The sequence below is a fragment of the Mus musculus genome, chromosome 2 (assembly GCF_000001635.26).
Source record: "Mus musculus strain C57BL/6J chromosome 2, GRCm38.p6 C57BL/6J".
NCBI lineage: Eukaryota > Metazoa > Chordata > Mammalia > Rodentia > Muridae > Mus > Mus musculus.
This window is the reverse complement of record NC_000068.7, coordinates 25,050,420-25,067,172: the sequence shown is the minus strand read 5'-3', so window position 1 is coordinate 25,067,172 and position 16,753 is coordinate 25,050,420. Positions and strand designations below refer to the sequence as shown.

General features: G+C 53.4%; 2 protein-coding genes and 1 non-coding gene across 33 annotated transcripts in view; all 3 read right to left on the bottom strand.

Annotated features, from left to right (window-relative positions):
* Nucleotides 1-4,291: 4,291 nt before the first annotated feature.
* On the bottom strand, nt 4,292-12,812 carry Nsmf (NMDA receptor synaptonuclear signaling and neuronal migration factor). Of its 13 annotated transcripts, NM_001039386.1 has the most exons (16): nt 12,502-12,794; nt 12,114-12,175; nt 11,037-11,537; nt 9,997-10,072; nt 9,203-9,208; nt 8,852-8,920; nt 8,100-8,152; nt 7,479-7,568; nt 6,910-7,034; nt 6,611-6,694; nt 6,448-6,481; nt 6,289-6,359; nt 6,035-6,114; nt 5,809-5,911; nt 5,605-5,680; nt 4,292-5,501 (listed from the first exon to the last, which is right to left on the bottom strand). In NM_001039386.1, exons 1-16 carry the CDS (start codon nt 12,570-12,572, stop codon nt 5,404-5,406), a joined length of 1,599 nt encoding a protein of 532 aa, NP_001034475.1. In that variant the 5' UTR covers nt 12,573-12,794; the 3' UTR covers nt 4,292-5,403. The 13 variants fall into 13 exon arrangements, with proteins under 13 accessions (NP_001034475.1, XP_006498264.1, XP_030107763.1 ...); XM_006498201.2 differs by lacking the exon at nt 7,479-7,568 and having other exon boundaries at nt 12,502-12,812; XM_030251903.1 differs by lacking the exon at nt 11,037-11,537 and having other exon boundaries at nt 12,502-12,802.
* Mir7664 (microRNA 7664) lies at nt 7,300-7,362 on the bottom strand. The gene has a single exon (NR_106124.1). It is a non-coding gene; the product is annotated as a microRNA 7664 (primary transcript).
* Nucleotides 12,813-13,100: 288 nt separating the features above from the next.
* Nucleotides 13,101-16,753, bottom strand: part of Pnpla7 (patatin-like phospholipase domain containing 7) — a 78,083-nt gene continuing 74,430 nt past the window's right edge. For 11 of the 19 annotated variants that reach the window (XM_006498017.4, XM_030250966.1, XM_006498014.4 and 8 more), the window contains 7 exons: nt 16,202-16,318; nt 15,424-15,572; nt 14,989-15,141; nt 14,755-14,865; nt 14,536-14,620; nt 13,675-13,841; nt 13,116-13,502 (listed from right to left, as the gene is read on the bottom strand). In XM_006498017.4, coding sequence (XP_006498080.1) covers nt 13,380-13,502; nt 13,675-13,841; nt 14,536-14,620; nt 14,755-14,865; nt 14,989-15,141; nt 15,424-15,572; nt 16,202-16,318 — 905 coding nt within the window. In that variant the 3' untranslated portion in view covers nt 13,116-13,379. Of the gene's footprint in view, nt 13,503-13,669; nt 13,842-14,535; nt 14,621-14,754; nt 14,866-14,988; nt 15,142-15,423; nt 15,573-16,201; nt 16,319-16,753 lie in introns of all 19 variants that reach the window. The other 8 variants (XR_001782552.2, XR_001782553.2, XM_017318029.2 and 5 more) reach the window with 4 other exon arrangements.

Genomic DNA, 16,753 nt, shown 5'->3' with positions numbered 1-16,753 from the left:
GTCTCAAAAAAAAAAAAAAAAACCACCAAAAAACAGAATACCACCCCCCCCCAACATCGTTTGAATAATCAGTCTGTTCTTCCTTCAAGGCACTACCTGGATGGCCTGGCAATGCCCTGCTTCCTGGGCACAGCATGGACAATGGAACAGTGACCTCTTCACAGAAGGAAGAGAATGGAGAGCTTATTAGCTGCATTTACATAGCTGTTAGTAATTAATTCTCCGAGAATGTAACAGGGAGCCAGCCACTGCTGTTTGTGGCTGTACTGTGCAGGTACTTACAGAAATCACCATCAATTCTGAACTGCCTAACATAGGTGCTGCCCTGGCTAGTTTTAGGTCAACTTGTCACAAGCTAGAGGTATCTGAAAAGAAGGAAGCTCAACAGAGAAAATGGCTCCATGAGAGGAGCCATTGCTGCCTGTGGCGGTGCTGTGACTTTCCTTATGACTGTTCTGGCCACTCAGCTCTCCTGTATTGTCTCTTCGGGCCGTAGCTCATTCTCCTCTATAGACCTTTGTGTCTTTTTTTTTAGAGGCTGTAGAGGTGGCTTAGCTCTTGTAGAGGACCCTTATCTCTTAGCACCTTAGTTATGCTTTCTGTTGGTATGACAAAAGACCATGACCAAAAAGCAAGTTGGGGAGGAAAAGGTTTATTTGGCTTACACTTCCACATTGTTGTTCATCACTGAAGGAAGTCAAGACAGGAACTCAAATAGGGCAGGAACCTGGAGGCAGGAGCTGATGGAGGGGCCATGCAGGGGTACTTGCTTCCTAGCTTGCTCTCCATGGCCTGCTCAGTCTGCTCTTCTTACAGAGCCTAGGACCACCAGCCCAGGGATGCCATCACTTATCATGGGCAGGGTCTTCCCCCATCAATCACAAATTAAGAAAATGCCTTACATCTGGATCTCATGGAGGCATTTTTCTCAATTGAGCTTCCTTCTTTTCAGATGCCTCTAGCTTGGGTCAAGTTGACATAAAACTAGCTAGGGCAGCACCTATGTTAGGCAGTTCACAATTGCTTCTTAGTGCTCTTCTTGATGGCTTCTGATTCTGTAAGTACCTGCACTCATAAGCATGTGCCCACACATACACACATAACCATAAAATATTTTTAATTAAAAAGGCTTTTTATATATTGAGGCTAATAAGCTGTACTAAACAGCCACTAGAGAAGCTGCCCAGTAGGACTGTAATTCAACATCAGCCTGAGCTATAGAATGAATGAGTTCAAAGCCAGCATAGACTAGTGAGACCCTGTCTCAAAACAAAATTTAAAATGGGGTAGAGACTAGAGCTGTACCTTAGTGGTAGAATTCCATACATTAGCATGCCTGAAGCCCTAGAGTCAGCCCCTTGGCACCATAAACTCATAGCCACATCCTCTGGTGGTTTGAATATGCTTTGCCAATGGGAAGTGGTACTATTAGGAGGTGTGTCCTTATTAGAAGAGGCATAGCCTTGTTAGAGGAAGTGTGTGGAGGTAGAGCTTTGAGGTTTCATATACATGCTTAGGCCCTACCCAGTACAGATGAGACCCCATTCCTGGTACTAATTTTTGTTTAGGGTTTTATGACTATGAAAAAACACCATGACCAAGGCAACTCTTATAAAGGCAAACACTTAATTGGAGCTGGCTTACAGTTTCAGAGGTTTAGCCATTATCAGTGTATTGGAGATGACAGTAATTGGATGATCACCAAAAACAGCAGCAGCAGCAGTGGAATGGAGTCAGCTAAAGCCTAGAGGGCTACAGAGGGCAGAGCTGGAGAAGTGACACAAGCCCTTTGGAAGAGCCCAGATCATATGAACCCCAGAGAGTGGAACAAGAGACTGTGAAGCTGAAGTTGCTTTGGAGACCCCAAGATATTAGAGACATCAGAGCTAAAGGATACCTGCTGAGGAAAGCTGCTAACAAGAAGTGGAACCAGCCCAAGAGAAATTGTGTTGCTGTCAACAAAGATGAAAGTTGGACATCAGACAAGGAGATGCAGAGTTTGGAGTTTGCCCAGCTTGTTTTGGTCTTGCTTTGGTCTAGTATTTCCTCACTGTAATGTTTTGGAATATGTATATCCTGTGATGTTGGAAGTATGTGTTTTGCTTTTTGCTTTTGATTTTATAGGGGATTACAATTAAGGGATTGCATGAATCTCAGAAGAAACTTTGAACTTCTAAACATTGTTGAGACCGTGATAAGACTGGGGATTTTTGAAGCTGGGCTAGATGTACTTTGCATTATGATATGCTAAGAGTATATGCTATAGACTTGTTTGATCAAGTCAATGGGTACCAGGAAGTGGAATGTGATGGTTTAAATATGCTTGGCCCATGGGAAGTGGTACTATTAAGAGGTGTGACCTTGGGCTGGAGAGATATCTCAGTGGGTAAGAGCACTGACTGCTCTTCCGAAGGTCCTGAGTTCAAATCCCAGAAACCACATGGTGGCTCACAACTACCTGTAATGAGATCTAACGCCCTCTTCTGGTGTGTCTGAAGACAGCTACAGTGTACTTATGTGTAATAATAAATAAATCTTAAAAAAAAAAAAGAGGTGTGACCTTGTTAGAGGAAGTGCTTTATTTACTGTGGAGGCAGGGCTTTTAGGTCTCATATAAGTCTGGTCAGTATGACCCAGACCCTCCTCCTCATTGCCTATAGAAGATAGTCTCCTTTTGACTGACTTCAGACCAAGATATAGAGCTCTTATCTCCTTCTCCAGCATCATGTCTGCCTACATGCTGCCATGCTTCCTGCTATGATAATGGACTGAACCTCTGAAACTGTAAGTCAGCCCCGATTAAATTTTTCCTTTATAAAAGTTGCCTTGGGAGGCAGAGGCAGGCAGATTTCTGAGTTGGAGGCCAGCCTGGTCTACAAAGTGAGTTTCCAGGACAGCCAGGGCTACACAGAGAAACCTTGTCTCGAAAAACCAAAAAAAAAAAAAAGAAAAGAAAAAAGAAAAGTTGCCTTGGTCATGGTGTCAATAAAACTCTAACTAAGACACTAACTACAACAGTCTTGCTGAGTGTAGGGCTGAATGCCTCTAATACCAGCACTTGGGAGGCAGAGTGAGGAGGGTTTAAGGTGAGCCAGAACTAAATAGCCAGTTCTAGGCCACTCATGGATACATAATGAGACCCTATCAGGGAATTAAAAAAAAAAGATATTAACACTTTGTGTATTTTTAAAAAATATTTCTGCCCAACTGTTTTTCGTGGTTGTCTGTTAATTTGCTTGAGGAAAGTGAGTGCATAGATGCTTCAGAAAAGTTCAAGGACATTTAGGGCTGTGGACTACAGAAGCCCCGCTCACTGGTCTAGCCAACTTTCAGGGCTACAAGCAGGCGCCTCTGCTACCCCAGCTAGACTACAGGCTGAGCCTGTAGGGCGGCTCAGAGCAAATGCTTACCTGCTCTAGGGCTAAGGTCAGGATTATGGTATTAAATGTGCCTTCTAAACAGCAATGTTGGGAGACTGAACTACAAACACTATCCCATTTGCGTAACACCAGCATGTAGACTCAAAGTGGCAGTGACTAGAAACACACACACACACACACACACACACACACACACACACACACACACTTGACCATGTGGTTTACGTTCAGAGAGTGTGGTAGCTGAGTAAAAATACAGACTAACCTAGGCCAGTCTTCCAAAACTATGTTCATGGTGACACCCAAACCATGCCTTCTTCCTCTTGGTCCTCCCTTGAGTGTCCTGGTGGCAAGCTCCTCAGAAGGACGGTCCCCAGCACCTAGCCTCAAACCCACCAGGCTTTGTCATACTGTATACTGCACCACCAGCCCATCCCTAGCCCTTGAACTGCCCAGCTGCTCTGGTCCCTACCCCTGGACCGGTAATGATCAAGTAGCTAAGTCTGGTTGTACCCTGGACAGGGAGGGCATGTGGCTCACAACTGAGGCTGTAGCCACCTTCTGGCTTCTTGTTCTGGCCACATGAACAGGGTGGCTTGAAAGAGGTTGAGAGCACCCACTCTTCCATGCTGATGGGCTAGGGCAGGGATGCAGGCTGTTTCTGCTCACAACCACAGTCCCCTGCCTGATTCTTACCACTGCAGGAAGATAGTGCCTCTACTACCTGTGCTGGTTGGTGGACACTCCGGGAGATCCCTATCATATCTTCCCATGGTATATATCCTTAAGGTGGCTGTTCTGATGGCTCTATCCTGTCCAGGCCCTGGTGTGAAGGAAGCCATGCAGCAGTGGCCCTCAGGCTGGCATATTCATGGAAAGTGAGTCCCAAATGAGAAGACCCACACAGCAGCTGCAGCAGAGGGTCAAGTTTAATGGTCACTCTAAGGGATATCGTACATTGTTCAGTGCCCAATCCTAACTCCCCTGGGTCAGGGACACGGCCAGGTGTCCCCAGACCCCAGGCTCTACAAAAGGGGGGCCTGCCCCCAAGCTCCAACTATGTACAAGAGAGCCCACCCTGCTAGACCCTGGACAAGACTGAAGGGAGTCATGGGGACCTCACAGTTCACCAGCTACTTGACTCTCCAGCCTGGGGTGACAGATCTAGGCCCCCCACCACAATGCTGGTGAGGTTCTTGCCTTCCCAGGCCCAGCCCCGGCTGTCCCCACCACACCCCTAAGCCACTGTGCTGGGATGTGGCTTCCAGACCAAGGCTAGAAAAAGCCGAGTTCAGCAGCAGCAAAGGGAAATGGGTTGGCTTGAGGAGGTGGGCAACAGATGGCAACCCAGTGCTCCCCTGACAAGAGGGAGGGTGAGTGAGGCTCTTCCCTCCTAACTGCCCAGCCTACCCCTTGCCAGGATGAGGTCAAAGTAAGCCAGGGGTGACAAAAGGGTGAAAGCAGGCCAGATTTGGCCAGTGTAGACTGGGCCAGGCTAGGCAGCCTGACAGAGCTAGCCCCACACTTATGGGCCATCCTGGTGCTGGTGATCAAATACAGCAGGGCTGAGAGGCTGGGGGACAGGAGGACCTGAACACACACTGGGCTGGTTGTCTACACTGTAACTAGTAGCAGAGTGCTTAACTAGTTAATTAGTAATGCTGCTTCCCTTCAAATTGTTTCAGGGGTGTAAAAAAATTGCACTTATTTCTATGAACCCCATGGAGGGGATCCCCAATGCTGCTGCCTCCAGGCGAGGCATGACAGGTCAATGCCCTGGCCATTGAGAGGCCACTGGTCATGGGCTGAGATTGTTAATCTGGACCACCAGGAGTGTGGCCTCTGTGGCCCACTGGTGCAGTGAGGACCAGACCCTACGAGAACCTGAGCAACGTCTGAGGGTCCCTGAAGTGGCTGTGGGCAAGAGCAGGGCCACACTGTCCCGGGTGCAAGAGGCAGCCCAGCTCTAGGTCCCCAGCCCAGAGGAAATGGCCTGGTGGTTCCTGGGCATGACCCATGCTTCTCACAGGACGTCATCAAAGTCCAGCAGCTTTGAGTGCTGGCGGCTCTTCCACAGGCGGTACAGCCGGAAGTCAAAGTAGGTCTCAATCATCTGCTTCCCTGGGCAGGAGAGAGATGAGCCGAGAGGCTCAGCCCTGACGAGGTGCCAGAAGGGTCAAACCTAAGCAGCCCTCTAAGCAGGCAGGCAGCCGGGATAGCTCACCTTGGGCAGACAGCTCGAGAGGCGACTCAAAGGTAACCTTGTAAGGGGTCATGAGGGTCCTGAGGTTCTGGAATAGCTTCAGGAAGGGTAAGGCCATGAGTCTGGGGTTAAGGGCATGACCCACCCTCCTTGCTTAGGACCCTCGAGCGGCCTGAGAGCCCTCTTCGGTCCCCCCCTTCCCACACGCACCTCTCGAGTCCCTACCTTCTCCCCGTTAGGGTTCCCCAGAATGTAGCAGCCCATGATGTGGATGACATTCGGCTCGGGGTTCACCTTGCTCATCAGGCGGCTCAGCCTCTTCCAGAAGCTGGTGGGGTGACAGATGGCCCCATGACTGAGCTTCCAGAAGCACGGTGGAGGGAGGGCATTGGAAGGGATGTACCAGGTTCTAGACTTCCCTCCCACAACCCAGGGCACCCTCCGCTCTCACTGGATCATGTCCTCTTCCTTCTCCACTTTGGCAAAGGTGGCCACCTTGTTCTTGAGCAAATAAAGGTGTCCAGGGCCGCCCTGAAAGAGGTCACGGTCAGGCCTCAGGAGTGCTAGGGGGAGGCTAGGATGAGGCGTGTGCATGTCGTCCACAAATGTACCACATGGACACGCCCACACTGAGTAAGATCTTGGGGCCCTACCCATACCACACTGCCCTCTTTTCCTGGGGAGGAAAGGAAAGGCTGCTTCTACCTGGCAGAAAATCAGCATCTTCCAGATCTTGGCCCCCTTGTGATAGATGTTCAATTTCTTCTCTATTTCCTCTGTGGACAGAGGGCTATGAGCACTGCCCCTCCCCATGCAAGTCCACCCTTCCTGCCAGACACCAGATGAAACGAGTAAGATACACACCCAGGATGTCCTCGAAGGTTGCATGCTCGTGGTCCTGAGAACAGATAGGCCACACATCAGAGCCCTTGCTGGTCCCCCCAGGGCATTCAGGCACTGGTAGCTAGGCCCCGAGGGAGAGGTGTACCAGGAGTTGTATGGATGCAGAGTTGGGAAGGACACTCACGTAGAGGATGGGAATGATGGACGGGTCATCTCTGCGGATGATAGTAGGGATATACTCGGCCTTTGGCACCTTGGAGGAGATGAGCTGTAGGGGATGGGGAAAGCCCGGTGAGGTACACCTCACAGTCAACTCTCCTGTAACCCTAATCTCTGAAACTCCCCCAGGAAGCACCACTGAGGTAGAACCTTGGAGACCCCTCCCTGAGCCAAGGATGGAGTGTGGGCATAGGAGGGAGGACTAGAGGACAAGGCTGAGCTCCATCTAAGTGCCATGGGGGTACACCCAGAGGTAGGCCTCACCATGACCTTGGGTGGCAAGAAGCCCTCGGTGTTGCAGGCCATGGCCTCCAGACCTTTCTCTGTGTCCCAGTCCAGGTCCTCACAAGCCTCATCCAGGGTGCAGTGTGAGCTCTGTAGGTCACTGCCTGGGGACAGGAGGGGTCACCAGGAGAGTGGCATACCACTCATAGAGCCCAACCATGTCCTGGAGGTTCTTTGGGTAAGTATGAAGGTCACAGTCACAGTCAAACTGCAGAGCCAGGCCACTGATACCAGTGGGAAGCAGCCCCACATAGGAAGAGGAGAGACATGTGAAGCTGGGACCCAACACAAGTGTCACCTGTGGCCAAGTATGCCCTGAGAGACAGTGGGTACCACCTTACAGATGCCCAGTGTCAGCACTGCTTAGCCATTAGTTAACCCAGCCTAAGAGATAGGATACCAAGTACTTCCATCTCATAGACAGGTAAACTGAGGCTCAGAGAGCAAAAGCGCAGAAGCCTAGCCGTACTGGCATGGGACCCTGACAGGGATATGGGGCCTAAGGGAACTTGTCAGGGAAGTGGGCCAGCCTGCACCTGGACACCTACTGTCTCGGGAGTCGTGGGAAGTGTCGGCTTTCATAGGGGTGGGGTCGCTCCAGGACCGGCTGAAGCTCCGTTCGCGACGCTCAGCGAACGCTGCAGTGAGTGAGAGCAAAACCCCATTAGCCAGAGGGGGCGAGAGCAGAGAAGACTCAGGCTCTGGGAAGGGGGCTGGGGTGTGTGGAGAGGCAGAAGCTGACAAGGACCAGCCTGAGGTCACAGATAGTGGACTAAGACCAACGGTACGGTTCATGTAGAGGCACAGATACCAGGATCAGAATCTAGACTTAGAGGACACAAGGGTGGAAGCAAAGGACACAGTGTGGACTACTGTGGGCCTACTGTAGGCTCAGGGCAGAGCCTAAGCAGGCAGAACACTAGGTCAGGGGCTGGTCAAGTAGGGCCTAGGTGAGGTCCAACACTATTGGGGGCAAGACAGAGCACTGAGACAGAGACAGACACGACGACACAAGAGAGGGGGCAAAAGCTGAGGGGAAGGCAGAACAGGCCAACCAGTGGGGCCAGAGCAGGCTGAGGGAGGTAGACTGCCAACATGCAAAGCCCAGCTTGCCAAGAAGCCCAGACTGCCAAGCACAGCTGTGCCCACCTTCCCAGGACCCATCTTACTCTGGGCCTTCACCCGCCGACTGCCAACCATGCGCAGGTGTTTGCGGAAGTTCCTGAAGGAGAAAGCATGGGGTGATGAGGGTACCCAGCAGGGTGGATGCTGGCTCCTGCCAACCTAGTCCCTGACCACGCTGAGGGTGGACACTGAACCATCTCCCCAAGGCTCATAGACAAGGCCTGTCTACTCCTGAGCCCCGTTCAGGACCTCAGAGCAGAGGCACGGTGTCTCTCTCCTCCTAGCTTTGTTGTCTGCTCAAGCTCCTTGCAGGCATTTCCTCTGTTGCAGACATCCTTACATCCTCTACCTGAACCCACGCCCACAAGCTGCTCTGGGGCTTTCAAAATGTCCCTTCCCCACGAGGGAGACAGGTTCTTTTTTTTTTTTTTTTCCTCCTAAATTTTGTGCCCTGCCAAGACCCACGTCCAGCTTCCCAGACACACCTCTGAGGTGGGCGGGAGTTGGAGAGGGTAGGCGGTGCCACTGGATGAACAGCTCTGGGCTTCAGGGCTACACAGACTTGGATGGGCCAGCTAGCTTCAGTATGATTATCAATGTACCCTCAAAGTATAGGTCCAGGGGCTGAAATGCAGCCTGGCCACATGGCCTCCTGTCTGCCACGTCCCCAGAGCAGGGCCAGACCAGTGGTCGCCACCACCCTTCCCCCATCAGGTCTTCCAGGGCCAGGAGGGCCCTGGCCAGGCCAGTGCAGACTAGAGATAGACCCTGGTGGCGAGTGGCTGGCAGGCCCTACCTCTGGATTACAGACGCGGAATCATTCTCCCGTTTCCGACGCTTCCTCTCCGCGTAGCCCCTGAATACCCTGAGAAACCGCCGCAAGTCAGCACTGCCCTTGGCTGAAGGCAGGAGGGACACAGACGTGGAGACAGAGGCACAAGCACGGGGGCCCAGAGGGGCATCCCAGGCCCAGCTCCCAGCAGGTCCTGCTGCAGCCTAGTTGTCCACAGGAGTCTGGACTAATGGGAGCTTAGCACTACTCACTGCCCAGGCCCAGGATCCCTGACCTGCAGAATTCTGTCCAAGGGTGGGAGGGCCCCCAGGACAATGGTTGTGCCCCTAAGTGCACACGGCATGGCATACTTACGAGATGCTGAAGCCACAGTGTCAAGAGGCAGCAAGAGAAAGAGGACACCGTGAGTGTGGATCTCTGTCTTCCTTTAGCCCCCCAGATCCCCTGGAGGTAGTTTCCTCCCATCGGGATGTCCACTGGACTCAAGGGCACCGAGGCTGAGGCACTGGCCCATACTACTAGGTGCTGAGTTTTAGCCAGGCAAGGTTGGGGTTTGGTCCTACAGAAGCTTGCCTGTGCCCTGTGCACTTTTGCCATCGCAGTTGCGGCCGGGGGAGGACTATTCTGGTGAGGGACTCTGCTTCAAAGGCATGTCCTAGGGAGGAAAATCTAGATGCCTATCAGGTAAAGAAGAGCAGACCCTGGTAACAGTCACCTGTCACACAGAAGCAGCCTGACAGTGGAGTTCAGGATACACATGAGGACTAGAACCCCCACCCCCACCCAAAACCACTTAGTGATGGTGCTATCAGCTGCAACTCTGGGTCAGGTCCTCTGGCAAAAACAAAGATAAAAGGCCACAACTAAGTGGGTAGTCTGAATACAGGGAATGCCCATGAGGGAATGTAAGTGAGGAAAGGGGTAGGGAGAAGCAGAGGTCGGATGAGGCCTGAGGGAGCAGGCAGCCTGCCTGCTGGGGTGCAGAGCCTCAGCTTGGCCCACCCGCAGACCCTGCACAATGTGGCACATGCAGCCGTTCACAAAAACCCTAGGCTGAGCCAGAGTCCAGGCAACAGTTGTCAGTCCTTCCTGAGCCCTAGGAAGAGACAACCCAGCCCTGGGCTCTTGGCAGTGGACACCGAACTCACGCTTGCATAGTTGTGGTTGCCGTCTGGAAGCTGAAAAGGTTTTCCTTGGGGAACCAGGTACGGATGGGGACATCATCTGAAAGAAAAGCAAGGCTATGGCTGGCAAGGTAGGAGTCCTGAAGCCCAGTCCTCGCTCTATTTTGAAAAGACTCTGGGCCCAGGGGTAGGATGACTCTCAAGGAGAGAAAAAAGCTGATCCAGGGCAGAGTTCTGGGACATAACCTCCCACCCATCCTCTCTGACTTGTGGCTCATTTTATTTATTTATTTATTTATTTATTTATTTATTTATTTATTTATTTATTTAGAGAAGGGGGTATGGAGGAGGAGAGAGGTGGTTGTAAGCTGCTTAATGTGGTTGCTAAGAACCAAAACTGGGTCCTCTTGCACTAGTAGTGAGTGTTCTTAGTCTCTGAGCTATCTTTCTATCGCTTGGCTTGAGGTGGTCTCTGTTTAACGTTCTCTCTAGTGGTTCAGTGTGAGGAACATTCTCAGAGGTGTCTCTGCACTGTCATATTTTGTCCCCCTTGGACATAAGGTAGCCCTTCTTAGCTGCCAGCTGGCCAGACATTTCCCTCCTTTCATCCCTACCAGAGGGGTGAGAGGTCCTTAGGGTGCAGCCCACCTTGATGAGTTGTTCATTTCCTGGGGTCCCCTAGAGCTACTCTCTGCAGCCCAGGCATGGTGCACGGGGGAAGGATAGTCCCTAAGTACAGCATGCCTCAGGGCATCCCAGCCCTCCCTTCCAGCTCAGCATCAATAACCTCAGGGCCCAAAAAACTTCCCTCCCTTGTAGCTTCTGAAGATGGCCTGATCTATGTCTTCAAGGTCCTCCCAGGCCCTCTCCTCCAGGAAGTATCCTTGATAAACTGTGGTAGGTTGGTTTGTCCACAGTTCACAGGATTTGGGCGAGGAGGTGAGCTCAGATGGAAGGGACTTCATCCTGACTGCTATCACACCAGGGTACCCAGCTTTGCAGTGTTGGCTGCTGCTGCTAGAGGCCAGCAGGTATCTGCCCAGGCCCAAAGATAAGGCCCTCACCAGACACTCCATCAACGCTATACATCCTTTCCAGCTTCTTGTGGCGGCCAGGAGCCTCAGGTAGAGGTGGCTGCTCCAGCCCAAAGGCCCGAGAAGAGGGACCAGGGACCAGCTGGGCACATCCTGGGCACTCTTTGGAGCCCTGGCGGCTTCCTGCCCAGCTTTGGCAGGGCCTGCTGATGTCCTCCCGGCTGCTGCCTGGGCTGGCACGCAGGGGCTGGCTGTGGTGGTGAGGGTGCCGTTCCCGCTGTCTCCTCCCTTTTACCACTGCTAGCTCAATGGCTTCAGCTTCAGAGCCAGGTAGCAGGGCGGGCTCTCTAGAGATGGTGTACACGTGGGGCTGGGGGCCCTCTATAGCCGGCTTCCCGCTGACTGCCTCATCTGAGATGCTGCCCTCATATCGGCCATTGGAGACGAGGGAGAGGCGGCGCTTGTTCTGGGGTGCAGGTTGCATCTCTGGGGACCCGTCGTGGCCAGAGTAGGCGTCAGCCAGCAGGTGGTCTAGGGAAAGGCATCAGGTGAACCTTCAGCCTGATGGTCTACCCTCCCGGTCCTCTGGCACACTCAACAAGCCCCAACCTTAATGAGGGGGCTGAGGTTACTAGAGAAGGCTCTACCAGGTGGCCTGTTTCTCTGCTTATCTGGGCCTGAAGCCCTTGTGAGAGTGAGGATTGGGGCGGCAGGCAGGCCTCACTACCTGTGCATAATCATCAGAAGTTAAGAATAGACAGGCCGATATCCCCCCAAGAGCCTGCAGATACACCCATTTGCCTGGTGCCAATTCCTCCCCTCCCCCCACCAGCTGGCCCCCAGACAGTGGTGCCAGCCCTGGGGGTGCCAAGAGGCCTGTTGCCATGCCAACAACCCAGGCTGGGAGGGCGCCATGGAGATGGGTGACTGGAGCTCCTCCTAGGGTTCTGGGCCCTGGAGGGCAAGGGATGTGAGGTAGACAGGCCAGCAAGGTACCTGGGCTGGCTCACACTCCACTGGCCCTGGCCCTGGCCCTGGTCCTGGTCCTGGCCTTGGCCTGGGGCAGAGGACTCACCCAGAACAGCCTTTTGTTTCCAGTGTGCCTACCTGCACCGTTGCGGTTCTCAGGGTGACTCTGGGACAGGTACTCTCCAAACGCTCGGGCTGCTCTGCATGGTAAGCAGAGGGAACACGGGTCAGTACAAGCTGGCTACCAGCCTCCAATACTGGCAAGACCCTCCCTACCATACTTACCCCCACCCAGGCCTTCCACATCAACATGAGAAGAGGTGGGCTCTTCCCACCCACCACAGAGTGCCAGGGCATCCTGGTCAGAGACCTCCTACTACTTTCTGTCTAATCTGCCCAGCCTGTGGGCGTCAGGTTTTAAGGCCCAATGCCCACTCCGGAACAGGAAGATCACAGGGCATTGGGGTAGCAGCACATACCACAGAGGGTAGCCGGCAGCAGTAGCCGGTCAGCCCGGCCCACTCACCTTACTTTGGCCGCTACCGAGGACATGGCCTCGCTCCTCAGCGCCCTCCTCCTGGAGGCGGCGGCACCCATGGTCACGGCGCCCGCGCATCCCCCGGATTTCAGAGCGCGCCTCGCGCCCGCCGCCTCTGCCGGGGGAGCCGTACGGCGCCTGAGGTCGCGCTAGGTCTCAGCCTCAGGGTCAGGGTCAGACTTAGGCCCAGGCCCCGCATGGCCGCACCCAGCGCCCAGCGCGTCCAGCCACTGTAGGAGAGCGCGGCTGGACCCGGGGGCGGTGCTCCGCCTCCTGACGCTGAGCCTGAGTTGGCACCACCCCCATGATGACAGATAAGGGCGTGGCTAAAAGGCGGCTCCTCCCGGAGGCTTTCTTCTTGGGGGCATAAAAGTGATGCCCTTCCACTTAGGCCAGGGCCTGTGTATGCCCAAAGAAACCCTTGATTTAGGGGGAAACCCTAGTTTCCTTCAGACCCGGAGCATCCTAGCCCAGCCTAGAGTTGCTGCCTGGAAGCAAAAGGGTCCTGAAAGAACAAGAGATCACCCACTGACCTTCCCGACCTCAGGTCCACTTAGCTCTTTGCCCCTGCAACCTTTACACCAGAGTAAAATAGCCACACAATCAGATTAACGTTTATTAGTTCAACAATCCCACCTTCCCATGCCTCACAGAGGCGTCCGTGCTCCTCAGTACTGCTGTGGGGATACAAGGGTGCCGGGGAAGTGAAGAGGCCCACGACTCCAATAACACAGCCCATGTCTCTGGAAGAAGCCAGATGGCTATATCATCCAGTTTGATCTTGTCAGGCAACTGAAGTAGCCTCTAAGGAATGGGTGCAGCCTCAGTCTAAGGGTGAGGCCCAGGTGTTTTATTTATTTATCCAGTCAGGAAGGATGTTCCAGTCTTGGCCCCTGGTCATCTTGATTAGGGAGCCAAGGGAAGGAGTCCTGGGACTGTTCTGGGGAAGTCAAGCTGGGGGGTCCTTGCAACATCGAAGGCTCATATTCCTGGAAGCAAATCAGACATGGTCAAGATATGCAAAGTGGGGGCTTGCCCGACCCCAGACTGTATCACCTGGAGTGGGAAAACCAGTAGCTAGCCCAGAGTCAGGGACCAGGGGCAGGCCCTGTTTGGGGACCTCAGAGTCCGGCACAGGCAAGGCAGGGTTCAGCACCTCACCGAGTCAGAGTCTAGCTCAATCCCAGTGCTCTGGAAGTCAGCATACGTTTCCTTGGGGATGGCTGGCAGTTCCTCCTCATACTCGGTCTGATAGTCAGACTCATCTAGAGCAGAAGAGAGGGCTCCATTGGTCCTCTCTCCAAGGACAGTGGCTGTGCCAAGCAAGGCTAAAAGGGAAGCAGAACATGGCCATGCCCAGCCCCACTGTAACAGTTCCCAGAGAGCTGCCCAGTGCCAGGGCTGCCAGAGGAACCTCCAGACCCAGCAACACTTCACAGGCGCCTTTGTTCATCTCACGCCACAATGTGTCCTGTGTGTTTTTCACAAAAACATGACCCTCCTCACCTACTCCCTAACCACACATGGGGGCCGGGTCAGAGTTGTGTAAGGAGACCAGCACAAACTCAGCTCAGTGTTGGGGCTCTCACCCTGGGAAGACTCCAGAGCACCTTTCAAGTTCTTCTTTAAGATGGTACATGCAGCAGGGAATTCTGCAGAACATGTTGCTCTGTTGCAAGATGGGGGGCCCCATTGCAGGGTTGTAGATCAGAGCCATGTTGTTGGATGTGGCCCTCGGGCCTCCTAAGGCCTCCTCTGCCAGTAGGTTCCCCTTAAGGTCTGTGGTGTGGTTAGGATGCTCTATGGAGTGATGAGGGGGAAGCCTGAGTGGCCTAGGAGGCAATCCCATGTGGTGGGAACTGGACAGATGGGCTCTGGGTCTTGACACATGGAGAAGCAGTACTGAGCTTCTTGGCCAGTAGAGCTCAAGAGTTGGTGACTTCTTCAAGGGCAAGAGTGAGGGCCTAGTGTAGTGGAGTCCTACCACCTCTTTCCTGTCCCACTCTCCAGACATCTACTCACCATCCACTGCAGCCACCTTGGCCGGCTCAATCCGTGACACAATCTCAGCAAGGTCCGTGAAGGAGGAATTGGGGCAGGTGAACACCTGGAGAAAGGCAGAAAGCATGGCACATCACCTGTCTCAGGCTACACACCCGAGGGCAGGCAGAGTGGGTGCAGGGGATGCTGCTGGTACAGAGGACCCCTACCCTGCCCAACCTGACCCTCCTGCCCTCTCACCCCACAGTCCTTCCTCTTGCTTGTCCCCTGCTGGTCCTGCAACATCTTCTCTAGGACACCACTCCGGACCCAGATGTCAAACACTGTCCGCCCATGTTGATACCCAACTTCCTGTGTACATAGGAGGCCCCATCAGGCACTTGAGGAGGCCCCTCCTAGTGCTCTTAGAAAAGAGGCTGGAAAGGTAATTGATCCCCAGGTCCTCTTTTCTCTTAGCCAGCTGGTGATACTCACACAGATCTCATCAAATTTGCCGAAGTCCAGGGTGCGGTAACTGTCGATGGGAGGCCTCAGGTACTCACAGTAGTCGCTGTTCTTCACCATCTCCAGCTGCCGGACGCAGCACACATAGGCCAGTCGAGTCTGAATCTCTGCCATGTTCAACACCTGCCAAGAACGCTTGAGCCTCCTACCCTGGCCTTCCCTCTTCATCCCTCCTGGCCCAGAAACATGATGGGCTCTGAGCTAGAGTCCCAAAGATGTGACCTTAGTGTGCCACAAAACCCCATTTTGGTCTTGTCCCAGAGTTAGTCCCAGGGCCTGGGAAAAAGTACAAACAAGTGACCCAGATCTGCTGGACTCTGAACGTCCCTACTGCCAGGGATGGCTCAAAGAGGATGAGAGATAAGCCCCAGGGAGACTCTCTAGTCCGTTTGGTACCAAATCTACCTTGACTTTTGTAGCCAAGGGGTTCCAGCGTTTCCAAAGCAGCCACCATCCAGACAAGGCATCGCCATAGTTGGTGAGGTCTGTCTCGTCCCGGCTGCCAACATCGATGGCAATCACAACCTTTGCCCCCATGGATCTTGCCACATCCGCTACAGAGAAAAAGGTAGCCTAGTTACCCCAGGTCAAGAATGTAGCACCAGGGCATGGGGCAGCATTCCAGGAGAAATGGGAAAAACTGATGAGAAGCAGACCCTGCTTTTCTAAGCACCAAGAGGGCTTTTGTTTCTCTTGCTGGCTCCACCAGGGGACCTTCTCTAGTATTCTTCCTGGGCCTATGGTGGCAGGATCAAATGTCTCAGCTTGTGTACAGCCATGAGCAAAGAACTGTGTTGGAGCCCTTCTGAGCATGTAGCCAACAGGTAGTAGATATGGCCTCATGGCACACGTGGCACCTGCGGGCTCTTAGTTTCCAACTGTGGGCACAGATGGAAATCAATTGCCCCTGGTTTGTCTCCTTGGCCTTTGTTCTGTTGCTGCTGTGCTAACAGGCAGAGCCATATGCTAGGGGCATGCTGTGCGCATGCGCATGCATGGGCACACTCACATGTGTTCTCTAGCAACTGATGCCAACCTGACATTTTCTCTTGGCATACTCCAAGGAAAACGTGTACCACCCCAGCCTTCCTGGTGTGGAGGCGGTTGTGGCAGACAGCCACAGGGCAGAATGACCAAAGAACTATGTACCAGCATGGGGGCACTCCCGAGTCCTCTGCAGTACCTGGGAGGTTGTTGATGTAACCACCATCCATCAGCAGGTGTCCATCCTTGGGGTCGCAGAGTGGGGGCATATAGCCTGACAAGGACATGCTTGCACGGACATACCTCCACAGAGAGCCTGGAGTATGAAAGAGATCGGGTGGGAAAGGGGCCAGCCAGGAGGGATACTTTCTCTGCCTCTGTAGCCTTGTGCTGCACTTAGCTCTGTCAGTCTCAAAGCTCATAGGTCCAACCTTCAGGGAGAACACTAAGCCTAGCAGACCTCCACCAGGCCTCTTACCCTCAAAGGGCTTTGCCTTGAAAACAGATGGCATTGAAGTATTCCTCTGTGGTCCCCAGAAACCCCGCTTTGCCCAAGTGAAGACCCCTGGACCCCTCCTCCTGCTCCTTTCCCAGAGGCCCCTTCCCCACCGGATATCCTTGTTCCTGAGGCCCTAATTCACTGAGTGCTCCTGTGGCAGAGACATCCTCTACCTACCTTACCCAAATGTGCCTGTGACTCTTGCTTGTCTGTAAGACCCTCAGTGCCTTCAACAACAATCTCCTGGAACTA